This window comes from Diceros bicornis, chromosome 6 (assembly GCF_020826845.1).
Source record: "Diceros bicornis minor isolate mBicDic1 chromosome 6, mDicBic1.mat.cur, whole genome shotgun sequence".
NCBI classification, from domain to species: Eukaryota; Metazoa; Chordata; class Mammalia; order Perissodactyla; family Rhinocerotidae; genus Diceros; species Diceros bicornis.
Window position 1 is genome coordinate 10,290,068 of NC_080745.1, and position 19,393 is coordinate 10,309,460.

At 58.8% G+C, this 19,393-nt stretch overlaps 1 protein-coding gene across 1 annotated transcript in view; it reads right to left on the minus strand.

The window, feature by feature from the left end:
* The window catches only part of GRID1 (glutamate ionotropic receptor delta type subunit 1), a 703,521-nt gene extending 685,502 nt beyond the window's left edge, over positions 1-18,019 (minus strand). Inside the window, exons 1-2 of the mRNA XM_058542810.1 lie at positions 17,928-18,019; positions 15,596-15,751 (exon numbers count right to left, since the gene is read on the minus strand). Of these exons, the coding sequence (XP_058398793.1) occupies positions 15,596-15,751; positions 17,928-18,006 (235 nt within the window). The 5' untranslated portion in view covers positions 18,007-18,019. The remainder of the gene's footprint in view (positions 1-15,595; positions 15,752-17,927) is intronic.
* Between the last annotated feature and the right edge of the window lie 1,374 nt (positions 18,020-19,393).

Here is a 19,393-nt window from a genome sequence, read left to right on the forward strand (position 1 = left end):
CTTCTTCCGTGACACCTCCCACGTCTGTTCTGCCCCTTTCCCTCTCGGCTCAAGGTCTGGGGCAGCCCCAGGCCTGGCCAGTCAGGGCATCCCACTCCCCTGGCACCAGGACTGATTCGGGTAGGAGCCTGTCCCCATGCCAGGCCAATGAGCAGCATACTGGGACCCTTGTGAGACTCTTGTTAAATAGTCCCCCTCTTCCCACGAGGAGGGACCAGGAGGCTGGGCTAATGAGACATCAGCCTGCAACAGCTGCGGCCCTGAGTGAATAGGGCTGCCTGGGAAGGAAGCCCGCCCAGGGGAGGGCAGGGACAAGGGTGTGAAGATGGAGGCAGAGTCCTGGGGATACCATTTGAGCCCCTGGATCCAGCCACACCTGAAGTTACACAACCTCTGGCCTTTCCCATTACAAGGCCTAACAAATATCCCTGTTTTGCTTAGGCCAGTACGAGGGTTTCCGATGCCGGCCTGATGAATATGGCTAATACAGAGGGTGATTTCAGACCCTTGGCAGGCTTCCCTGACGTGAGGCTAAGAGGTGGTATTCCCAGATGGCCCAACTTAGCGTTCCCACAAATGCATATGGGGCAACAACTTCCTCTCAGGCCGTGGGAGGTAGAAACTCTCTACACACCCCAGAGCGCGTGGCTCAGCCGCAGTCCCAGCGGGGTCCTCATGGCGCATGCCAGCAGGCCACCTGAGAGGCTCCCCAGCAAGGGGCTCTCTGGGGAGATGATCCCTGGACCACCCACACTGGGGTCTCGGCCTGTCCACAGGGTGTGACTGTCAGCTTGTCAGGACACACAGGATGCACTCCTACGTGTGTCTGCAGGCCCATACATGTATGTGCCATAGGTACAGTCAGACAGCCACTCAACAAACACTCGCTCCGGCCCTGCATGTGCCTGGGAGTCCTGAGATGCAGAGCTCATGGTGTCTGCGCTCACAGACCTCACAGGCGCCGAATAAGGCACAATGGGAGATGTGCAGGACACTGTAGCAGCAAAGAGGAAGCCCAGCCCCAGCTAAGGGAGCAGAGCAGTCAGGGAAGGCCTCCTGAAGAGCATACTGAGCTGAGACTGCAAGGTGAAGGGGAGACTGAGGCACAGGGGCAAGTGGCTGGGTGCCGTCAGGGGAGAGCAAGGCCCTCTCTGGTGGCACAGCAAGGGCACCAGGGAATGCGGCAGGGACAAGACTGGACACCTGGCCAGGGCCAGACCACGAGGACTCTAATGCCAAGCACAGGCATCATCCTGCAGGCCGGGACCCTGGGGGCCCGGCCAGACATGGGTGTCAGGAAGACGCCCTGGTGGGCTGTGTGCGGGTCCTGGGCTGTACACATGTACAGTGTCCCAGACGCATGGCCAGGGCAAGGCTAGCACGCAGCCCTGTCCGGCTGGACCCCGCCACCTAGAAGTTCCCTGTAGCTTCACCAGTACTGATCAGGGGGTGCTGTCCTCCCGCTAAGGAAGTCGATGTTCTCGGCAGCAGCTAAGGAGCCTGGCTCAGTCGGACCCACCGGTTTCTCCTGATGAGGTTTTCATCATTAACAACAACAGAGCCTCAAAGCCCCTCCAGCCCCTGCTCACAGGGACAGATCTAGCTCCTGCTTCCTCAAAGGCCAACATGGCAGAGGCGGCGGCGACATCCTTGCCATGGGCCCTGCTTACCAGCCCCCGGGGCGCCCGCCAAGGCGGTGCTGGTGGGCATGTCGGCAGATGCCCTCCCCACCAGGGTCGGAGCTACCAGGCTCGCTCATCCCAGAGCTGCAGTGGCTCCCCCCTCACCTGGGCCCTTCTCCTGCCCCAGCCTGGAGGAGGCAGTGGCTAGGACAACGACATCCCCATTTCACACACTTGAAGACTGAGGCCCCCAAGCCCACCAGAGGATTCCCAAGTGGGAGATGAGAATGGAAACCCAGGTCCTGACTCACACCTAACACCCAGACAGCCATCAGCCCACACATCCCCCAGAGTGAGCTGCCACTTCCCCTGTGTAGACTCTCCCCACGCCACCCACTCCCACCCCCCAGGCACATCTCAGGGCTACAGAGGGGGTGGACGGGCCAACGCCCCGAGCCCCTGACAGAGCAGCTCAGGCAGGGAAAGGCCTTCCCAAAGGGGGGCCTCCAGCCGGTGAGCATGGGCAACCCCTCCCTGTGGCTCTACCCATTGCGCTGGACTCTGGAACGCCCCCACAGGAGCCAGGGAGAGGCTGTGCTGTCGGCTCCTATCTTTTCTTACCACGAGAACAATCTTCAAATCCAGAAGCTGGCAGGGAGAGAAGGGCCAGCACAAGTGGGCCTTAGGCGGCTGGACGGGGCTGCTTCAAATGCAGCAAGCCCCCAAGCCCCACATGCCATGGGAACCTCCGTGGCGGCGGGTGTGAAGGCAGGACCATGAGCTTGGGGGGTCTCAGAGCAGAGGTCCCCTGGGTCCATCTGTCCTGTCATCCATCCCGGGACTTTTACTGAGCACACATGACTGGCCGCGTACCAGTCTTGGCTCTGGGAACTCAGCAGTGAACAAGACACACTTCCCTGTCCTCACAGACCTGATGCTCCTCACAAATAACATATTTGCAGATGAGGAAGCAGGCAAGAAGGAAAAGAAGGCTTTGATAGGGAATAAGAAGGGCCCTCCTTGGAGCTAAGGGGAGCCTCTCTGAAGAGGTGAGATCTGAGGCAAAGCTGAAGGCTGAGAAGGAGCCTGTCATACGAAGAGCCTTCCAGAAAGAAGGAACAGCGTGTGCTGTTCCCTGAGGCGGAAGCATGCTCCGCCTGTTGGAGAAACAGGAAAAAAGCCAACGTGGCCGAAGCAGAGAGGTCAAGAGGAGCGGCAGCAGGGAAGCAGGTGCAGTCAGCCCTTGCTGGGGTACTTGGGAGCTTGCAGGCTCCGGCAAGGGGTCTGGATTTTATTCTTAATACAGCTGGGAGCCACTGAAGGGCTGCAACAGGAGAGGGAGGTGACTGGACAGATTTTTCGGATAACTCTGGCTGCTGCAGGGACACAGGCCTGGAAGGGAGGGCGGAGGCAGGCAGCAGTGAGAAAGTGACCGCAGGGGGCCAGGCCAAAGCTGGGGAGATGGCAGTGGAGGCGGAAAGAACCAGACAAAGGCCAGGCATAAAGGGAGGGTCGTGTGCATGGTGGGAGGCCAGGCAGGAACAAGGAGAGTGCTGGCTTCCACCCATCCTTCCCGTTTCCTAAGCAATCCCTGCTTCCCTTTGCTCTCTGTGTAGATCCCCCTGCCACCTGGGTTGTCCCTAGAAGATGTGCACACAGCCCCGGGCACGAGGTGTCACAGACGCTGGGTATCATACATCTCTGACTTTTAACAGGCCACCACCAGGGGCCTGTAGCAGAACAAACGCTGCCAGGCCCACCGCGTTCCTTCCCTTGGTGGCACTGCCCAGGCGACCGTCCCCGAGGCCTCTGGACTAAAGGGAAGATGAACTGAAAAGGCTCCAGGCCTCCGCAGACTCCGGGGAGCTGAGCCTGGACATAAGAGCATGTACAAGGACAGAAATGGCGGCGTGACGAGGCATGTGGGGAAATGCGGGCAGCTAGCGGAAGTCAGTGATGCCCATCTGACCAGACCCTGTGTCCCTTCAGTGCTGCTCCGTGACACAGTGTCAGCCACAGAGCAAACTGCACTTTAAAGGCATCGTGTAAAGTCGCACACTGGAGCCAAACAGCCAACCGCACACGCTCCGGGCAGGGGCGTCTGATGCGTCACCCTGCCTGGGCAAAGGCACCAGCGCTGGAGGACCAGAGGCTCACCCAGGGCCCCAGCGGGAGGCGACGCTGAGAGCCAGCACTCACTCAGGTGCTTAACACCAGCAGAGCATCCAGAACAAGCAGAGACCAGCCCTCTCCCTCTGCCTGGTCAGACGACACCATGAGGAAAATAACCATGGCTCTTGTTTACCGAGCACCTCCGTGGTGCCAGGCACCGGCTAAGTCCTGTGCAGATATCATCTCATTTGGTCCTTAAGACAACCTGTTAGGGGAGGTGCCATTGTCCCCATCTGACAGGCAGGACAGCTGAGGTCAGCAACTGAAGCCCCATGCTGGGGCACATCAGGGAGGCTGTGTGTTAAGGGGGCAGTGACGAATGAACAAGTCCAGAAAAGAATCGGGTGAGAAACAACCACGCTCCACAATGTGCAGCCTGAAAAAGTCTTTGAGGGGCACAGTGGCTGTCTTTAAACCTCTAAAGGGCTGTGCGGTGGAGATGACCTCAGCTCAGCATAACGGAGGTCAGAGATGAGAATCAGCATCCTCAGAGGTGCAGGGGTCCCCAGGCCCTGGAGGGGCAGGGGATCACCACTCCCTCAGGAAGTCCGCTCGTACAGCGTCTGGCCCCAGGCCAGGGTTTGCCCACAGCCCATCCCCTCCTGTCTTCGTCAGATCAGCTGCCATAACAAAATGCCACAGACTGGGTGGCCTCAACAACATTTATTTCTCACAGGCTGCAGGCTGGGAAATCCAGATCAAGGTGATTCAGCTCCCGGTGAGAGGTCTCTTCCTGGCTTGTAGACGGCCACCTTCTCACCGTGTCCTCACATGGTGGAGGGAGGGCAAGCTCTCTGGTGTCTTTGTATAATGAATCCCATCATGAGGACCCACCCTTAAGACCTCATCTCAACCTAAAGATCTCCCAAAGCCCCCCTTCCAAATACCATCACACTGGGGGTTGGTGCTTCAACATATGAACTGTGGGGGAGGACACAACCATTCAGTCTGTAGCACTCTGGACCATCCCTGGGCCCAGCCTTGGCTTTGCGGGGCCCTCTCCCACCTCTGACACCAGAACCCTGTGATGTCTACCGACCCACACGGCTGGGACCCCAAGAGAGCTGCTCCCTGCAGTGGGCAGGCAGGCTGGCTCCCGCTCTCACCCCACTGACATGACGCCAAGGTGCCACAGGGGACGCCAACACTGAGGCAGGGCCCAGGCTGCTGCCCACAGCCTCCTCCTGACCTTGGCCAAGTCAAGCAGCCACCACCACAATGACCATCCCATTGGGGCGATCTCCCAGAGGTCCAGGGTCGGGACCTCACATCTCGGCCCAGGGCTGCTCCCCAGAAGGGAAGCAGAAGTGATATTTATTGCCCTGAACTGCGCTGTCTTAGAGCTGGGGATACAACAGGGCACAAAAGAGACTGCGTCCCTCCCTTTCCACAGCCCACAGTCTCCCGGAGACCTCACCAAACACAGGGCGATGGGAGCACATGGCAGGGCCAGCCTCCACTGGGCACTGGGGGGGCTCCCTGGGGATGCCACTTCTGAACTGAGACCTGAAGGAAGTCCAGGAGGACGGAGAAGAGGAGGGGTCTAGAGGGGCTCCAAGCAGCAGCTGCAACCACTCGCTCTTTCTGCTGAACGTGCAGGGCAGCATGGGTATCTGCAACACACACACACACTCACACACACGCACATATACTCGGACAGGCACACATACTACACATGCACACATATACACACTCACATATACACACATACACACACATATACTCACACAGGCACACATACTACACATGCAGACATACTCACATATACACACATACATGCACATATACTCGCACAGGCACACGTACACACGCACACATATACATACACACTCACACATGCACACACACAGGCAGGGTAGGGGTGCTCTGCCCAGATTCCACAGGATGCCTGAGGACCTGACCCACCTCCTAGACAGTACCCCCTCCTCAGCACTGCCCATCACCCCACCTGCCTGTCCCTGGAGGAACAGTGGCCACAGGCACCCTTGCAGCCCTGGCTCAGGGCTGTGGGCCATGCAGTGTCATGCCTCAGCCCTCGAAAGTCTTCATCAGGGATGCAGGGGAAGCCCCGAGCCAGCCCCGGGCTGAGGCTCCAACTTGGGGCTAAGTGACAGGGAAAGACGCCCCCTCAGAGCTCGAGGCCCAGGCAGGCAGCCTACAGGACCCAGGGGCGGCCCGCCAGGTTGTCTACCGGAGCTCTGGGGGAGAGTCGAGTGAGGGCAGGTGTGCCGGGCACCACCCAGGACTGACAAGGAGCAGCACTGGATGTCTGCGTCCATGACAGGGAAGGTGGCAAGGGCTCTGGGGCCAGGTCAGGGCCACTTCAGCATCTGGCACCAGCCTCCATACGGACACCATTGAGACAAGCACTGGGAGTCCAGCTCAGCGCCCAGTTCAGGTCTCAGAGCTTCAGGCCCACCACCCAGACCAGAGCCTGGAGTGTGGCCCCTCACCCTCTCACTGTGCCTCTGGGTGCTCAGACAAAAAGATGGAAGAAAGCCCCCAGCCCCGGCGCAGGCAGAGCCAAGGTAAGACCTCCAGGCTCCACCTCCGCACCGAGCAGGAGAAGCCGTGTGGGAAGGGGAGAGTGAGGAGTCGGCCTGCCAGTCCAGGCTGAGGCCGTTTGCAGGGGCTGAGGCCATGCCAGGGCCAGCATAGGGACAGGCTGAGCCAAGATCTTCAGCCAAGGGCAGGATGGGGAAGGAGTCCAGCCTGCACAAGCCACATCTCTGCCCTGATCTGAGGGCTTGTAGCACCCAGAGACCAAGGGGTGTCATGTACCCTTGGCAGGGGCCCAGGAAGACAGAACAAATGGTGGCCAGGACACAGGGAGAATGAACGCCCACTGTGTATTATGTGCCACCACCCACACCCTTAACCCCAGCATGAGGCTGACCACACCTCTGCTGGGCGCCCCCATGGACCACGGCTTGCCAACAGCCTTCTTCCTGCCAGGCATACACCACCCCTCTAGATCCATCACCACAACCCCAAGGCAGCCCCATTTCACAGACTTTGAGACTGAGGCTCAGAGAGGGCAAGCGACCTTTCAAGACCACACAGCTAAGCAGTCACAGAGCTGGGATTTGAACCTGGATCTGCCTGACCCCTCTCCATCAAATAGAGCAAGCTATGCTTGCACTGTGGCCAGCTCCTAGGGGGCTGGGCCAGGCTGGCTGGATTCCGGCCACACTGTGCACTCAGAGCAGCAGAGCTGCAGCAGGACTGCAACATCGTGCGGCGACGTCGGCAGGTTCTGGAGCCCCGGCCCCCACAGGAGGCTCAGGCTGCCTCCGGATGAGCCACACCATCAATACCAACCTCCTTCCCAGCTCTCCCAGGGTAGTGCGGGGGCTGGGGGAGGCTGCCCAGTCAGGCCAGGAAGTGGAAGGAGGCTCGGAGCCCCCGGAACCACGCAGGCTGGTAACATGACAGCCATCCCGACCTCTCTGCTCGGCCCTTGGCGAGGCCTGTTAGTGACTTCCTCAACTGACCCTCACGGCTGTCCTCTCTGTCATCATCCTCATCTTTCGGTCAAGGACACTGAGGGAAGCTGCCCAGAGTCAGAAAGCAGAACAGGGACGGGAACCCCAATCTGTCCAGGGGCAAGACTCCTGCCCCCAACTCGGCTCTTGGGCACCATGTCTATTCTCATGTGGAGGCGTGGCAAGGCCAGGCTGAGCGCTGGCCGGGGACAGGCCCACGTGCAGGCAGATGGAGCTGCAGCGTGTGGCTGCTTCTGTCTGGGTCTGGCGAAGGACTGAGCTGAGGGAAGCGAACTGGGTAGACTGGGCCAGCCAGGGCCACATGTCGCAGGTCTGGATGGAGGAGGAAGTGCCACCTGGGCTGAGGACCACCCTGGGCCCCCAGCTGGCAGCCCCTGGCTTCAGGCCCTGGGAGCCTGCCCCGCCCACAGCTTTGGCCCAGGAACAGATAGAAGGGGGCCCTCTAATCACTCCCAGCCATCCTGCCTGTGCTTCAGGCCAGAAGGAAGAACCCTGGGTCTTTCTCTTCCCAATCCACGGCCATTGGCCAGGAAACTGGCTGTTTATAGGTGGGGAGGAAGGCCTTGGAGAACCAGCTGACGGAATATTGGACATGAACCCAGCGCCTTCCTGGGCCCCATGCTTATCAGAGAGGCCAGACTCCCCGAGAAAGGAGCTGTTACAGGCCAGCCCATGGCAGAGAGGTGAGCCTCTGCCCCATCCCAGGGCTGAAGCAAGAGGGAGAGACCTGCTGCTGTGGGAAGGCAAGGGCAAGGAGGGGACAGGCGGAGGCAGGGGGAGTCTGTAGGAGGAACAGGCCACAGGGAGCCCTACTGAGGCCACAGGAAGCACAGACCTACTGAAGCCCAGCTGCAGGGGCTCACTGGTGCTGGCCCCGGCAATGGCCAGGCCTGGACACCAATCTTCACCTCATTACTTAGGAAGCACTTAGTTCCAGTCTTCTGAGAGCTGTGGCTGTCCAGGCCCCAGTGTACAGAGGACAAGATCGGTAGAGACAGAGAAAGGTACAGGGGAGAGCCTGGCCAGGGCTGGGGACCCGGCCTTCCTGACTTCCTACCATACCAAAGGGCTGCCCAGAGCTCTCTGGAGCAGAAGGACAGTACACGAGGGGGCAAAGGGGAACTGATGGAAGCCAAGGATCCGGGCCCACCAGGATCCGATACCTATACGACTGCCTTGGTTTTTTGTTCCTTTGTTGCTGTTGCTGTTGTTGTTTTAATGAGGCACCAAGGAAATGGGAGGGCTGTTTTGACACGCATAGGGTAGTAAGTATTTGTGTAGTTCAAATATTCCAAGTTCTCCCCTCCAGGTACCTCCTAGACTGTGCTTCCAGGACCCCTTATGACTGGCTAGGACCACATGACTAGTTTCAGCCAATAAGTCGTAAGAAGTGACGCAGGTCATGTCCAGGCTAAGCTCCCTGCCCGCCCCCCAGCTCTCTCTCTCTCTGGCACAGCAACTAGCAATATTCAAGCTGAGTGACCATGCTGAGCCAAGCTCCAAGCTGACCAATGACAGACACATAGCACAAGCAGGAGATAAATTTCTGTTAAGTCACTGAGATTTGGGGATTGTTTGTTACTACAGCATAACTTAGTCTATCCCAACTGACACAAAGGGAATCACAGAACAAAACCAATGGGCAGAACCAAATAGGCACTTCCCTGGGTAGCCAAGTCTAAAGAGATTCACATCTAGGATCAGACCAGCTTACAAATGATTTGGGAACAAGCAATGCAGACTCAGTGTTCCAAGTGTTTAGATGACAGCATTTTCTGGGTAGTGAAAAGGCCAAGGAAAAAGGGAAGATAGCTGCTGGAGGAGACAAAGCTAGGGGATTTTGACCTGGTAACTACCAGAATTTGGAAAGAATCTGTCCACCTTCCAAGATGTGGGTCTGAGTGCTAAGGGACAGCCTGAGCTGCCTTCCAAGAAAAACCTGGAGAAATGGCCCCAACGTGCTACTCTAGACAGGAGGTTGTTAACGTACCCATGTCACCAGGAATGGGAACAGCGGCAGCTCAGAGGCAGCATGAGGACAAGGGTCTCACTAGACCTCTGGCCTCCTGCACACACGTCTGGCTTGAGGTGCCCATCTGTTCACGGCAAGTTAAGCCCAACCTCCCAAGCTGGGGGCAAGGCCATGGCAGTAGAGATACTAACGGGAGCCTCTAGAACCCAAAATATGAGGACATAGGTGGGGCAGGAGCATAGTCTATAAGGTGAGAAAGTGTGTGTGCATGTCCATGTGTGCATGCATGTGCGCATCCGTGTGTGTGCACACACAGGAGTGACCCTGGAATGATGCAGAATTCTGACACCTGGGAGCTCAGCTGAGGGAAGACGGCAGTCATTCCTTTACACAGCCACAGGCTTGTGAGGAATCCAGAGAGGGAGCTAGATGGTTCCCTGTCCCCATCCCAACTCTAGCGAGGGGCCATCAGCACCTGTGGCCGTGGCCACTGCCATCTTCCAGCTTGAAGCATAGCTGGCAGCAGCCCCCGTGGGAGCCACAGAGCTCTGTGTAGCGGCCAAGCAGGGCTGACCTGTGCAAGGGCCCCACCTTGGGCTCGAGGTGGGCGAGGTGGAGGACAAGGGGAAGAGGGGAGTTCAAAGAACCTGCCCAGGCAGAAAACGAGGCCATGGGCCTGCATGGTGGCACAAATTTACAGTCAGACTATTCAAGAAGCAGATTCTTCTAGGAATTTCCTTAGGCACAAGCAGCTTCCACGTCCAGGGAAGGAAGTCGGTGTGTCACTGGAGAACACAGGTAAGTCTGCAGGGGCCTGCAGCCTTACAGCGTGCCATCTCCAGAGCGAGCTTGGCAGACATGGAAACATGGCCATACGTCCCAAGTGACTCTAGCAGGTCCGGCTAAGACAAGAGGATGCCACTCAGTGAGCAAGAGGGCAGTCATCCGCGCGGAAGAAAGTGGGAGTGGACCACATGCACTGGCTTCGACGGGCATGGACAGGTGTGCTAACGGGATAGCAGAATACCGGCCACAAAGACATCCACGTCCTAATCCCCGGAACTATGACTAGGTTAGGTTTCACGGCAAAGAACTAAGGTTGCAGATGGAATGAAGGCTGCTAATCAGCAAACTTTACGACAGGGAGAGTATCCTGGCTTATCCAGGTGGGCCCAATGGAATCACAAGGGTCCTGGGAAGAGGGAAGCAGAACAGTCAGAGGTGGAGAAGGGGATGTGATGACAGAAGGGCTGTGAGAAGGACCTCACCCACCACTGCTGGCTTTGACGACGGAGGAAGGGGGCCACGAGCTGAGGAAGGCAGGCAGCCTCTGGAAGCTGAAAAGGCAAGGAAATGGATTCTCTCCTAGAGCCTCTGGAAGGAATCAGCACTGCTGACACCTTGATTTTAGCCCTGAGAGACCTAGGTCAGGCTTCTGACCTGCACAATTGTAAGATAATAAATTTCCATTTTTAACCAGCTAAATTTATGGCGAAACTTGTTTCAGCACCAAGAGAAAAATAATGCAGCCAAGTGGATGAGAATGAAGGTGGTGGGCCTACAGGCATCTTTAATGACACTAACATCACACTCAGGGAGACCCCGACAGTGTCTCCCGGGCAAGAACCAGTAAAGCCTCTCCCAAAGAGAACGGTGGGTCTGCCAGTGGAGGCTGCACAGATACGGCCTCAACGGCCAGATCCGTCTGAACGGAAGCCCAGGAAGACGCCAAAGGCAGCAAAGCTCAGGGAGGGAGACCATCTAGCAGAATGTCTATATACCAGGATGGCACATGACCAGCTAGGAGTGACCAACAGAAAATGACCAAGACCACCAGATGGCCATCAACAAGCTCACTGTGCTTTATTTTCCATTTATTCCATTGTTCCATTGTTTTATTCCGTGAACACCAAGCTATACTTGGGTGATTTTTACCCTGTCTTCCTAAAATGCTTTTATGCTTATTACAACTATAAGGAATATTGCCTCACATACATTCTTTTTTTCTTCCTCTTCCCTAAATTGTTATCTTTCCACTCTATGACAGATATATCTACAGCATAACCAATAACTCAATAACTCAAGTCTTTTACTTACAGTAAAAGGTAATACTATGAACGGAATAGACTCGTGTTCAGCCAGTTCTTTTATGCATTTATATAATCTTCTACTTGAGCAGGCACTTTAAAACAACATGAAATTTTTTTATTTAACAAATTAGTGTCTCTTCTAGTACCTAGAAGACAAATTTTCACACTTATTGCTAATGTGGACTTTGCCAACTAAATCTAAAATACATTTTAGAGATTTAAATATCATGTCTGTGTTAACATTTGCTGACTTTAAATCAAATGCATATTTAATTCAATGTCATCCATTCCTTTACATAAACTGACCAACAGTCTTAAAAGGTGGTTTGTAAGGAGCTTGGACAAATTCAGCCTGAAGAAATTGTAGGTATAAATCTCAGGACCAACAAATCAAAGTAGAGTTTCTTGTTTTCTTCAGTAATACTTAAGCATATCTCAGCACAAATGATTCCATTTTTTAAAAAAAATAAGTTGTTTTGAATATTGAAAAATATATGCAGCCACTAAAAGTAATGTTTACAAATAGTTCATAGTGATTTCAGAAAAAGCCAATGATAAGTTAAATGAAAAAAGCAGTTATACAACTGAACAGAATAGGAGCTCTCAGCATTTACAAAATAGCAGGGGAAAAAAGACTAGAAGGAAATAGAATTTAGAACGTTCTGAGCAGAATTCAGAACGTGGTAGAATTCAGAACGATTTGTTCTGTCTTTTGACGCTTTTCTGCACCTTCCACATTTTATATAATGAGCATGCATTGCCCTTTTCCTTTTTTACATTTTTAAATTACTTCATGCTCATTGTAGCAATGCATTTTTTTATAATCGGGGGAAGTTAAGTAAAAAGCAGGAAATGAAAAGGTCAGTTAGGGTCTGCTCTCAAGGAATTCACTAGCTTAAGAAATGATGCAACTGAAAATAGCAACAGCCTCAAGAAAAGCTGAGATGGATGCACAGTTGGATCAAGGAACGGAGAGGGAATTCGTGTTTACTGAATACCTACCGCAGGCCTCCTGCAGACAATTTATACGTCTCATCTCATGTAATCCTCACGATAATCTCAGGAGGCAAGTACTATGATTATTCCCTTTAACAGCTATGGGAACAGAAGCTCAGGGCAGGGCTGACTCCCCCAGGATCACACAGCGTGTGAGGCCAACAGGATTCGAACCTGGTTTCTTGGGCTCCAGCAACCAAGCTCTTATCCCTGCATGTCCCGAATCCACCAGGATGTCACTGGGAGTTCACGATGGAGACTGAACCCCAGTCTGCCTTTGCCCTTCATCCTTGGCCACTTCCACTCTCCCTAAAAGTCCTTTCCTTTCTCACTCAAACTGTGTCTACCACCCCTGTCCCGCTGCAATGACTGTCCAGACCCAGGAGCGAAAGAAGGTATCCATCAAGCAGAGCCAAGCCACGGGATGGACAGCACCCCACAGAGCACAGAAAGAAGGACACCAAGCCAGCTGAGTGCCTGCCCAGCCAAGCCCTGGGCTAGGAAGAAGGAGCCTCTGAGCACTGCTCTGCACTCCCCGAGGCCCTCGAGGGGCTGGGTCCTCCCATCCCTTGTAGACATCCAAGGGCTATACAAGGTCACGGATAACAATGTGGATTTCTGCCCATGAGGCTCATAAGTTGAAAGCATAAGCCAGCTTTACCCAGCACACACTCTGTGGGCAGCGGGCAGCCCAACAACGCCTGGTCAGTGTCCCTTTACCTGGACAACTGTCTGCCATCAGAATCCAACTCCCTAGTTCTGGGCGTCCAGACACACTCCCACTCACACCCTCCTGAGACTGTCAGCCTGCCACCCTCGGACCCTGAAACACTCTTCCAGTTACACACAGAGACACTGAGACCCAGAAAAGCCAAGTCTCGACCAGAAAAGGCCCCCGGCGGAGCCATGTGTCTCCAGGACAAAGGTGCACCGGGGCTCGAAGGCTGAATGGCCCATAGCTGTTTTGTTTGGCTTGCGCTGTGTTGCTTAAATTACTTGATTAGTTCACAAAAGTTAAAAGTCAGATTTTACATTTAAGTCCATATTTGGGGCTCCTCTTTAAAAAAAAAAGTCAGCACATCTACAACACTAGGATTTTCATTCCCAAATGGCAAAATCAGCTGAAGCTGTGTGACAGCTGCTCCTTTAACAGAGACGACCTCTCCAGACCCCACACTCCAGGTCCCACAGGGCCCAGCTGCCCAGCTCACTCACGTGCATCACCTGCCTGAGACGGTGACCTGTACAAGAGCGTCACCTTCAGTCCCTAGGGAACTGCTGATGGGGGGGAGGGGGGAATGGGTCAAAACAAAGGCGCACAGAATACTCCACACTGCAGAGTAGCAGCCAAAGGAAGCAAGGTATGTCAGCAGAGATGGTCAGGGAGCCAAGCCGGAGTGTGGAACACAGGCAGGGTCCCATCACACTGTGAGCTCCCCAACACAGACAATGACCGTCCACAGACACAAGTCTGCGGTGACAGTGTCAAGGGAGCAGGAGGCATTGTGAAAGTTATGGCATGTAACTGGAAAAGCCTGTGTCACCCCAGATCCCCACCCCAATGAGGGTCACTCCTGTCTAAGGAGACCCCGCCCTCCCCTGGCTGGAGCCCAGCCCAAGACTTGCAATGAGTTGTGATGAGGGCACACAGAAAGGAAGTCCAGTGGGGGGGGCGGGGACACACATGTGGAGGCAGGACTGCAGGTGAGACATGACCAGACACCAAGAAGGACAGGGACTCCTCCTCCTCACACCTCAGTGGACAGCAGACAAGGGACAGCTGCCAAAGCTGGAAGCAGCAGTTCCAGTGACAGACAACACAGCCTCGTCCCACTCCCCACCACCCCAAACACACTCAAGACTCCGGGCTGAACAACCACCCAAGACACCCTTAGACCTTCAGGCCCAGAGCTGGGCCTTCTCCCTCCTCTGCTGCACCCAAGAATAGAAACTCAAAATAAAACCTCCTTCCAGCACAAAGTTCTCCCCAGCACCAGCTCCACCTTCTGGACCCAGACCAGAGGCTTCACTGAGTCACCCTATCCTCACAGGTACCCAAGAGACCTGCAGCCAACCTACAACCACGGCAGGAGGGGGACTCTGGGCCCAGCAGATGTGGGGAGGGACAGCTGGCCTGGAGCCCTCCGCCAGCCCACCTCCTCCCTGCATCGCTGTCCTGTGGGTTCCTTGAAGCCCTGCATCTTGTGCCACCAGCTGGGCCTCTCCATCCTCAGCACTCCAGAGCCAGGGCTTCGGAGTCGATCCCATGGATACAGGCAGCAAGGAGAACCCATGGAGACGGGGAGCAAGGCAGAGGAGAGGAAAAGGGACAGAGGCTGGGCAGATATCAGGGGCGGAGAGAGCCCGCAGCCTTGACCGGGCAGCAGGTGGTGTGAGGTTCCAGGGCCGAGCCTCGAGTCGGGTGGGAGGAGGTAACGGGAGAGGAGAGAATAGCGAAAGCCCCCCGCCGCGCACCTGTTGCCTTCGCCGGCGATCCCGACCCGAGGCTGAGGCTGCGGATCACAGCGGCCCAGGCGCGGGCTAGGATTTCCCCGCAGTCGGGCCTGGCCCATCTCGGCTCCTTTCCTGGTCAAACAGCGCCCACCTCCGGCCCAGGCGACGGCGCCTCCGCCCGCGGCGAGGACAGCGAGAGAGAAACCGGCTGCTCCAAACCTGGAGAAGGAGCGCGGCAGAGACGCCGCGCCTGAGGCACCGAGGGGCCGCGGGGCGCGAAATGCGGCGCATACTGGGCCGCGCTCCGGAGAGGGGAGACGGAGGGCTCCGGCGCCGGGCGCTCCTCAGTTGGCAGCAAAGACCCCAGCCCCTCGGGGTCTGGGGAGGTGCATCGACACCAGTTACCCGGCACGCAGACACGCCCACCCACAGACACTGGAGAAACAAAGACGGCCCTGAGCCCCACACGCCTGCGCGGCCGGCGCTGGGTGCACACACGCGCCCACCAAGCTACATGTGAGCCGCACGACCCCGCGACACGCCCGGCAAGGAGCCCGGCTCGCTGCGCTCACAAGCTCTCTGCTCCGGCCCCGCTGCACAGAGCAGTCCCGGCGCCCCTGCGTTGGTGCGCTGCGGAGAGCGGCGCACCCTGCGTGGCACCGCAGCTGCCCAAGCGCACAGGGGGCTCCACGCGGCCGAGTCCGACGCAACCCCGCCAGTCTCCACTGCTGCGCCGCCTCGCAGGCTGCAGCCCAGTTAGCCCTGGGCGCCGCGGCCACTCACCTTCCTGGACGGCCTGGAACGGATTGTTGGCCTCGATGACCTTGATGGAGTAGGTGATCTTCTCGCTCTGCAGGATGTCATCGTTGAGGCTCAGGTCGGATACGGCCAGCTGGAATACCCTGTCGTCCTTGGCCGCGTTCTCCTCGAAGATGGCACCTGGAGGAGAGGAAGGGTCAAGACCAGGCCTAACGAGGAGCTCTCCCCTCCACTCCACCCCACCCCCACCCCCTCGTTGGCCCTCGGATCATGGTGCTGGCAGAATGGCTGGTTGCCAGGCGGTGGGAGTTATGGACTGGGGTTTCAGCTTGACAGGACAGTTAAACGCTCTCCTCGGTCAGCCAGCACAGGAATACGCCCCACACAGTGTTCATGTGCACACAGTTGACCTGAGTTACACATGCACATCGCACATGCTTCCACCAGTTCACACACCTGTCTCACAACCAAGCCACCTCATGTCCTGGCCATACCCCACACAGCGGACTGAGCCAAGCTGGGGTGGCCTCAGGCAGCAGCCAAATGCCCTGACTGGGCCCATGAGTCCCATCCCAAGAGCCAGCCAGTTCCCCAGCAAGGCAGTGTGCCCGCCCCAATCTCAAGATTGAATGACGACTTCCTTCTGCCCGGCGCATCTCCCTTTGAGTGGAGCTAAGCAGGCAGGTCGACAGTGGCTTTCCTGCGCCAGGAAGCTTCTTTATACAGGGGCCTTAGATGACCGGCAGCTCAGTCCCAGCCTCAATCCCGCGCCACGCTGCCCAGCCTGGGTCTCTGGGCTCCGCCTCCTGCTCTCCCTCCATCTCTCCCCGCTTCTTCCTGCGCCTACGCTGGGGGGGTGGGGGGGTGGAACGGGACTGTCCCCTAACCCCTAAACCCCTTGCCTTCTGATCCAGCAGAGCTGAGGAGCCCAGAAAGAGCAGCTCTTGAAAGGGCCTTCTGGAACCGCCAACGGCTCCTCCAGGGCGGCCTCCAGCTGGTCCTTTGCGCGCTTAGCACAGCCTTGGCCGACTCTGCGCCTCCAGCGGAGATCGGACCGACTCGCCAGAGCCTGGCCCTACAGCCTGGGCAACTCTGGAGTTCTCCTCCCCTCGCCAGGCCCGGAGGGTCCCCACAGTCCCAGAGCTGGTCCTGATGATCCCCCTAGCTGGGGGCTGGGCAGGAGGAGAGAGGCCCCGGTTCCACGTTACACCCAGAGCCGCAATGCTGACCGTGAGGCCCGAGCCCCCATCGCCACTGGCCGGGAAGCAGGTATTACCCTGGGCCCCTGCGGGGGGCGTTGCAGCTCACTCAGCCCAGGCCTAGTCCCCCACCACGCCTCCGCACCCCCCGCCCCACCTGTCCCATCATCCCTGCCTTCTCACGCCTCCCAACCCCCAGTTTCTCCGTGCTTGCTGGTCTTCCCCAACTTCCGGAAAGGCAACTGCAGAGGGGCTCCCCCAAAGCAACCGCTGTCAGCCCCCCAATCCGGCCCAACTTCCTGGGATTCCTCCCATGCCGCTACCAACTCCCACACATTCCCCCTCCGCGCGCTCTGTTCTCTCCTCTGTCTCATCTTTTCTCCCGGTTCTCTCCTTCCATCCATCTCTTCCCGCTCAGCGCGCGCACACACACTCCCTCCTCCCCCACCGCCCACGCTTCTCGCCTGGCTCCCACCACCCGACCGTCTGCCGGCCCCCAAGACTTGGACCACGGGAAACTCTGGGACTGTGCAGGATGGGGCTGCAGTCGCCACCACCAGATAGACACACACCCACACATACACCGAGAGATACACAGATACACACCGGGGGAACAGGCAGACACTGTGTCCACTCTAACAGGCTGACAGTCGTGCACGCACCAACACAGGCTCAGATGGCCTCACACACCCCAACGCCCTCTCGCAGCGACACCAACACGGTCCCAGGCGCACACACAGCGACACACGCTCACAACACCCACCCACCCACATTCACTCGGGGTTCCAGTCGGGCCTCTTTGATCCTGCCCTGCCAACTTGGCGAGACCCCGGGCCGTACCCGCCCCCTGCCCCCCGCTGCTCTGAGCTGCGCGGAAGGGCTGGCCTGAGCCCTCCGACGGCCCCGCCAGGGGCGCAGGTCTGCACGCGCGTCCAGCCCCGGGTTCCCCGCAGCCGCGGCCCCAAGTGTCAGCAGAGGCCGCGGGGACTGAAGCCCCGGGGAGCGGCGAGGAGCCCGCGGCAATGTGGCGCGGCCCTTCAGGGGAGCACCGCCTGCCGAGCCCCTCGACCCGGGGAACCTCCAAGTTTGGACGCCGCGCACCCCCTGCGCCGCTGGGGCCCCCGCCCAGCCTCGGCCCGGCCTCCCGCCGCGCTCACCGATGTGGATGATGGAGTCGGCCCGCACCGACACGCACTGGCATATCCAGGGGAGAAGCCACAGCGTCAGCGTTTCCATGTCCCCCGGGCGCGCGGCTCATCCGCCCGGGCCCGGGGCGAGGCCGAGGGCAGCGAGGAGCGGGGAGGCGCCGGTCCCGGTACAGTCCCGGGCCGCTCCCCGGCAGAGCCGAACCCGCCCGTGCGTCTTCCCCCGCGCGCCCGCCCCTGCGCCCTGCGCCCGCCCCAGCCCAGCCCAGCCCAGCCCAGCCCAGCGCGGTCGGGCTCCCGCTCCGGCTCCGGTGGCGGCTGCGGCGGCGCTGGCAGCCCGAGCCCAGGCCGGCGCGGCGGGGGTGGCCCGCGGCGGCGGCGGCGGCGACGCTCCCCACGGCTCGGGCGGCTTCGGAGGCGGCGGAGGCGGTGGCGGTGGCGGTGGCAGCGGCGGCGGGCGGGCCGGCACGGCGGCTCCGGGCTCGCTGTATGTCTGAGCCCCAGCTAGGAGCAAACTGCGGAGGACGCCCCCTCCCCTCCCCCTCCCCCTCGGCTCCGCTCCCCCTCCCCTCGCTGCCCGCCTCCCTCCCCTCCGCCCTCCTCGCGACCACGTGACTGCGGAGCCTCAGCCTCGCCGCGCAGCGCTCGCCCGCTTGCGACTCGGAGGGGGCGCCGGGTGCTCCGCGCTCCCAGCTCTGGGGATGCTCGGAGCCCGGCACGGCGGCGGGGACCGGCCGGAGCTGCGACGTACAGAGACTTGGCGGCGCTGGGCCTCGTGCCCCCTCATTTGCCGGGGACGGGAGGATGGAGACGGGTTGGCCACTGACTGCCCTCGGGGGGTCCCGGAGCGCCCCGGCGCCCGCTGGCCTCGGCCGCCGAGCGTTTCGGGCTGTGCCTCCCGCCCCGGGGAGAGAGCCCCTCGCGGAGCCCGACCAAGGGTAGCCTGGAAAGAGACGGGGACGCTGAGCCAGGCCCCGGGATGCAAAGAGAGCCAGAGGGGCTCGAACCCTAGCTGGCCTCCCGGATCTCGGCGGGTGCCCATCCCCCGCCCCGGGGGCCCCCGCGCTCCGCCGCAAGTCGGGCAGGAGGCTCGTACTCTGAAGCCCAATTCATGTCCGGAAACCGGCGCAGCCGTGACCGCGGCGCCTGGACGTGAGGAGCCTTCCAAGCGGCCGGCGCGCTCAGACTCCGACCCTGCCGGGAGCCCGGGCGGAGAGCCCGCTCCTCGCGGCCAGCGCCAAGCGGGGCTCCCTCCGCCGCCCGGTGACTGCCTCGGGCCGGCCACTGCCAGATGTGGCGTTAAGCTGTTTGGGCTCGAGCCGGGAGGAGGTGGCAAGCCGGACGCGCAGCCCGCACACGCACCCCCGCCCCCAAGTCCCAGACGGACTGGGCTCCACGTGGCACACCCAAAATTTCCGTGAGACAGCGGAGCCTTCCCGACCCGGATTTCGCGGTAGCTCGGTCTGGGCGCGCTTGGC